Below are 5,848 nucleotides of genomic sequence, written 5' to 3'. Positions count from 1 at the left end.
ACATGCATTGTTTTATGCAAATCTATTTACTTTATTTATCTATTGGGCATTTACCCTTATACCCGTTGATCCCCATTCATTATTATTATCATCCCAGGGTTAATTTGACTAGAATTAGGGTTAGTCAATGCTTAGCCATTCTTAGTTCAACTAGCTCACCAATTATTATTTAATCATCTGTTACACTTTGATAGACCTTTAATGGTTGTAATCATTATTAATATCCCGTTGAGGATTAATTCAACTAAAATATTGCTTATGGTGGGCTGTGGGTGCATGGTTTTGAGAGTCGTGCCCATGGCAATTAAGGACCGGTTCTTAGGAAACCCTGAAGGTCTTACACGTACCAACCACAAGCCAGAATGGGCAACGGTGAGACTCGTAATCTAGCTTGTCCCTATTCGACGTACCCAGGCAAGGGTAGGCGTGATGGAGTATGGACGGGCAATCGTGGTGTAACGAAAGCTTCTCCTGCTTCCGGATCTACCAAGGAACAAGAGGGGACTGCCCGACTTGGTGTAAAGGAGGGGGTGAAACCTGAAGTGTGGTGCGATTGTCTAGGGAGGGTTAGGTGAAAGGTCTTATCATGGTTTCCGTACTGAGGTATCGTGCTGATACGTTGGGGCATGATAACATGCTTGCCAGCCATGTCTTGTGGGTAAAGTTGTACACCTCTGCAGAGTAAAACTATTCGAATAGCCGTGCCCGCGGTTATTGGGCGAACCGACAGACTCACTGGGATTAGTTGAACCTCTTTAATAATTTTATTAATCTTGGAACTGGTTTGACCCTGCGCAATGTGGTGTAACGTTGGCAGTGGTTTGGGTCTGTCGTAACGTGGTTTAACGTTGGGCAGAGGGTTGACCCTGTCACTACGTGGTGTAACGTTCGACAGTGGTTTGGGCCTGTTGCAACGTGGTGTAACGTTGGACAGTGGATGATTATTTTAAATGTTACTTTACTTTTATTTCAGTCTATTTTATCTACTGTTTTGCTAAATTACTGCAGCTTCTGTGCAAGTTAACCTTAGCCTATCCTTGATACCGTGTTGCATTCATTATTCTCCCTCTCTTGGGTGTTACTTGTTGAGTACGGTGGTTTGTATTCAGCCTTGCTTAATTTTTCCCCTACCAGAGCAAGTACCAGAGCCTGTGTCAGGAGAAGGTTGTTCCGAAGGTTGAAGTAAGGTTCAGTCCGCCGTCGAGAGTGCCTGTGGTGTGGAGCCGTCTTCGCTAGCTGAAGCTGATGATTATATGGTTTAGTTTGTTTTCCTTTTCCGCTGCATTTCGATAGATAACTGTTTTTATTTGTTTTTAAGTCGTGGAACTGTGTATTGATTTGTCATAGTGTGTACTCGGGCTGATTCCTAGACCGAGATTTACTACATGCTATTGTTCAGAAATTTGATGTAAATTTCTGGGCGTGACATATTACTTGGATAATATTCGTTGCAGCTATCTTCTTTACTATAGGTGCTAGAAGATTCCCAGGATGCACAGATTCTATGCAAGATTCATTCGAGATGCTATTAATAGAGATGTGTTATACTCCAAACAAGGATATTGCACCATTTTCGGATGTCTATAGGTATAGTATATTGAACGTTGTTTTCTTTATAGCTGGATTAATCACCACCTGTATTCTATTGTTCTTGTGTATAGAAGAAAATTAAGTACAGAAACTTACAGGTGAGATCAAGCTCGGAGGTATGCTACACTAGAGCATGGAGTAGATTACAGGCTGACTTACCCCATTGTGTTCCAGTTTCCCAGCCTGCAGCACTTCTCCTATGTACTTAACAACTTATGTTACAAAATTTCTATTTGGTTTAGTTAACCCTATCTCCTGGCCCAGATTACTGATGTCCTGGTATCACCTACCAACAAAAATTTGGAACGTTTTGCACCGCAAGCAGCGAACATACACCAGATCAAGTAATTGGATCAAAAATTGATTGTCCACCAAAACTTGGTAAGTATTCTACAAAATATTTTTTCCCTACATACTGTATAGATATAAAAATTTAATAATTAAAGGGACTTTCTTATACACCATGTAGTCAACAAACAAAAGAAGAAAAATGCTGGGAACATCATCTGTACTGTGCTAAGGCCATCTAGAGCTGGGATTCAAATCGAAGGTTACTATCCTCATTGGTACTTCATATTCATAGCATTTTTTGTGATTTCAGCTATTGATCTAACTCTTCTTAAGTTCTATTATTAACTTTTTTTTAAGATTAACATATATATTGGCATTTTTTTGAACTGATCAAGAAATGTTCTCCCTTGTGCAAATATAACATGAAGCAAATCAAGAAATGGAGAGTGACAAGGTTGAATTTTACCTGGAATTGACCAATGTAGTGGTCTGTTAGAACTGTACTCATGTGAAAAATCTCATTTTGCTCTAGCTAAACATTTCCGTAAACATTGTTGTAACACATATTGTGTAGATATTCATTCTTCCATGCTGATAACTATAACTTAGCTTAATATTCCAACACAAAATTCCATTGGGCGCAACATCACCAACACTGAAGGTGCTGGTTCAAAATAAACGCAAGCATCATTAAAAAAACTTATGCACTTTTGTTTTATTATTTAATCCAATATTCTAGGACAAATGGTTGCCGAAAATCTGGATGTTGTTACGCTTGACCAATCACGGACACAGATGACCCCGATGTTGTTATGCTTGACCACCAAGCAGAGATCAATAACCCAGATAACAGGTACCTTGTTCTCAGTGACAGTCACTACCAGAGATCGTGAAGCTACCCAGTGCTTTAACCTATCACCTAGAGTATCTGATGGTACACGGTAACATATGGTAAAATACCGAGAGACTCATGTTCTACACGGTAACATTTGAAACATTACGTAGAAAAAAACTCGGGATAAAAAAAATACCATGTTCTATGCCAAAACACTACGTAACTATGGGACCCACCAATCCTCCCGTGACGGAGATAGATTTTTCTGGGTTGCGGTTATGGACAACACTGTTGACGCGAATTTTTTGGCGTAGCGCGCGGTGATTTCTGCCTCCGCGCGCAGATTACGCGCCATGATTTTCGTTCGCGCGCTTGTAACAGGAGGTTCTCGAGTGTTTTATTCCTTTTTGCTATCGGGAACAGCCCACCACGGCCCATGCTATAAAACCCTGCTTACTATCGATCAATACTCCTGTTGTATCGTTTCCCATCCCCGCCGCTGACTTCTCCCCTCTTGCCCTCTCCGCTTGTCACACAATTGTATCAGGGGGCAGAGGGAACAGACCAACATGCTAGAAAGGTTGTCCACAATTGTATCAGGGGGCTCTTTCAGGTCCTATTTTATGAAACTCGCATCCTGGCCGTGCTGAATTACCAAAGGAAATTCTTAAAGATGAAAACTTCTCGGTCAATTGCATGCAGGACTTATCTAACAGAGGAGGAGTACCTAAAGGTGATATTAGTGATCGTTGATAATTTATTATCATCTACTGAACAAATTTTTAATTAATAAATGTTTCTGCTTCTCCTATAGGTAGAACCATGGTGGTTTATGAGGTCAAAAAATGCATGGAGATAATTGATTCAATTGCGGTGGTGTAATCCAGAATGGCAGGCTATCTCAAATGCTCATAGGATACGCAGGGAAAAAAAATGAGAGGGCCATCTCACCGCCAAGGCAGTGCTAACTTGAGCCGTTTTCAACAGAATCTGGTGTGTGTGCATATGTTGAAATATGTGGCAGATCTTGTCCCAGCAGAATCTAACATAATATATATTATGCCCATGTCCCAAGAGAATTTGACATAATATATATTGTACCCATGTCATATAGGAGATGAAGAAAAAGAGACTGGTGGCTGTACTAGAGGCCTATGCAGAAGGAAGGAAGGAAAATCAAGATGATGGACAATTCAGCTGGGACACTCATGTAGCTGAAAAGCTTGTAAGTGTTGAATATTTTGTTTGTCCCAAATCACTTAGTACTTTTTTTTATCTCTCTCATGACTGTGTTTTCAATTATGGTCGTCAAAACACTTATGCATGAATATCTAACAATAAACATTTGGGAATATTGCAAAGCATGTTATTATTTTGGAATTAGTTGACAGACTTGGAAATTTTGTGTACAGATGCATACGTATGTCAATTTTATATAACTTATCATCTAACTATGTAAGTTGACCAGGAATGCCAAATTTATCAGACATGAATAATAGGATGAACACTTAGGAGTTAATTCATCATTTGTACACTTGAACTTAATGCAAAATGTGATCTGATTGTAATAGGAGGCCTACCGTGCAGCTTATGTTCAGTTGCATGGGCCAGACGTGCAGCTTATGTTCAGTTGCATGGGCCAGACAGTGATTGGCGTACCTCTCCTATTGATCCAGTGGCTGTGCACATGGCTGGTGGTGGAAAGAAACATGGACGTTTCATGATCGGGGATGGATTCATTGACTCAACAACAGTCTTTGGTGACTGTTCACCTGATGATCCACGGCCTCGTAGAAGATCTAGGACAGATCAGGACAACACAAATCAGATTGAAGACCTTTTGCGGCAGCTACAAGAGGAGCGTGAGGCCAGGGAAAGAGAGCATGAAGAGAGGGAGCGTCAGGAGAGGGAGCAGGAGAAGGATCGTGAGCGTGAAGAGAGGGCAAAAGAGAAGGAGCAGGAGCGGAAGGAGAGGGAGTTGGAGCACAAGGAGAGGGAGTTGGAAAAGATAGCGTTCCAACAGAAATCAACATATTTTGAAGCTGCTTTAAGAGTAAGTGGTATTATTTTATTTGGTGGAGTTGAATCAGCTAGCAGTGTTTTCATTATTTTAGGTTGGTTGCACTAAGTAGTGTATATGTGAAATGGATTGCAGGCGATACAAAGTAAGCTGAACATAGACCTGTTACCTTCAGTCTCAGCTCCCTTACCTGTCATGTTGACTCCCCCAGTAAGTATTTGTACATGGTCTACCTGTGCAGGAAGTAATTGTTAGCCATATAACTTTTGAGATGACTAATATTAATCATTTGGTTTGAACCATGACGCAGACTTTATCTGGTGTGGCTTGGACTGGAAACTCAGGCCCTGAACATGTTGGGGCTGGTGCTGTCTCTGGTGCAATTGTGAACATTTAGCACACCGCAGCAGACAAGATCTGAAGAATATTAGGAGTGTTTTGTATAGCTGAAAAGAATCGGCTAGTTATACATGACTGAAACCATGGATGTGTTTTGTAACTAAACTGACCTGGATGGTCATAGCCATGAAGTTGGTCAGCTGTTGGTTGTGGCTGTCATACTAAGTAGTCTTTTGTAGTTAATCACCTAGGTATACTTCACTAAGTCTTACCTAAACTTAAGTTTATATGGAACTCTAGTAGCTGTTGGCTGTGCCTGCTGCCTTAGGTTGGCTGTCTGTTGTTTATGTACTGTAGGTCATATGTGGGTATTCACTGTAACTTGTGAATTGAAAGTACGGTACTTTTGGTCATATATGCTGGCATACACTTGTGAACTGTAAGTTATATTATTGTAGAAGTTGCAGGAGAGAATATCTGTGTATGCAAACCTAAATGGATGATATCATTTCATACACAGCATCGAATGCCTGACATCACATGCAATGCTTGCACGATTTGGTAAAAAACTGGTAATGTTGATGTTATCATTCTAATTATTTAAAAATGTGTCTATATAATCCCAATCTAACCTTAAGATTTTGGAAATCCATGCAAATAAATTTTGAGATATATAGCTGAACAAAATTGAAAAGTGGTTGGAATGTAACGCAACCACTACCGTACTTGGCAAAAGACACCATACATTTCTATTAGATTAGACTAAAAAAAAT

General features: G+C 40.3%; 1 protein-coding gene across 1 annotated transcript; it reads left to right on the top strand.

Moving 5' to 3' along the window:
• Nucleotides 1–4,403: 4,403 nt before the first annotated feature.
• LOC107304074 (putative uncharacterized protein DDB_G0271982) lies at nucleotides 4,404–5,493 on the top strand. Its single transcript, XM_015836419.2, has 3 exons — nucleotides 4,404–4,769; nucleotides 4,872–4,946; nucleotides 5,047–5,493. The coding sequence occupies exons 1-3, from the start codon at nucleotides 4,404–4,406 to the stop codon at nucleotides 5,131–5,133; spliced, it is 528 nt and encodes a 175-aa protein (XP_015691905.2). The 3' UTR covers nucleotides 5,134–5,493.
• The last annotated feature ends 355 nt before the right edge of the window (nucleotides 5,494–5,848 follow it).

The sequence above is a fragment of the Oryza brachyantha genome, chromosome 4, assembly GCF_000231095.2.
Source record: "Oryza brachyantha chromosome 4, ObraRS2, whole genome shotgun sequence".
In the NCBI taxonomy this organism is placed as follows: domain Eukaryota; kingdom Viridiplantae; phylum Streptophyta; class Magnoliopsida; order Poales; family Poaceae; genus Oryza; species Oryza brachyantha.
This window is presented reverse-complemented; position numbering and strand designations above follow the sequence as displayed.

Bases quoted from the DNA above. Each gene is read 5' to 3' on its own strand.
- LOC107304074 (XM_015836419.2), top strand. From the start codon at position 4,404: ATGGCTGGTGGTGGAAAGAAACATGGACGTTTCATGATCGGGGATGGA. The intron at 4,770-4,871 runs GTAAGTGGTATT...AATGGATTGCAG, and splicing joins ATTTTGAAGCTGCTTTAAGA to GCGATACAAAGTAAGCTGAA. The intron at 4,947-5,046 runs GTAAGTATTTGT...ACCATGACGCAG, and splicing joins CTGTCATGTTGACTCCCCCA to ACTTTATCTGGTGTGGCTTG.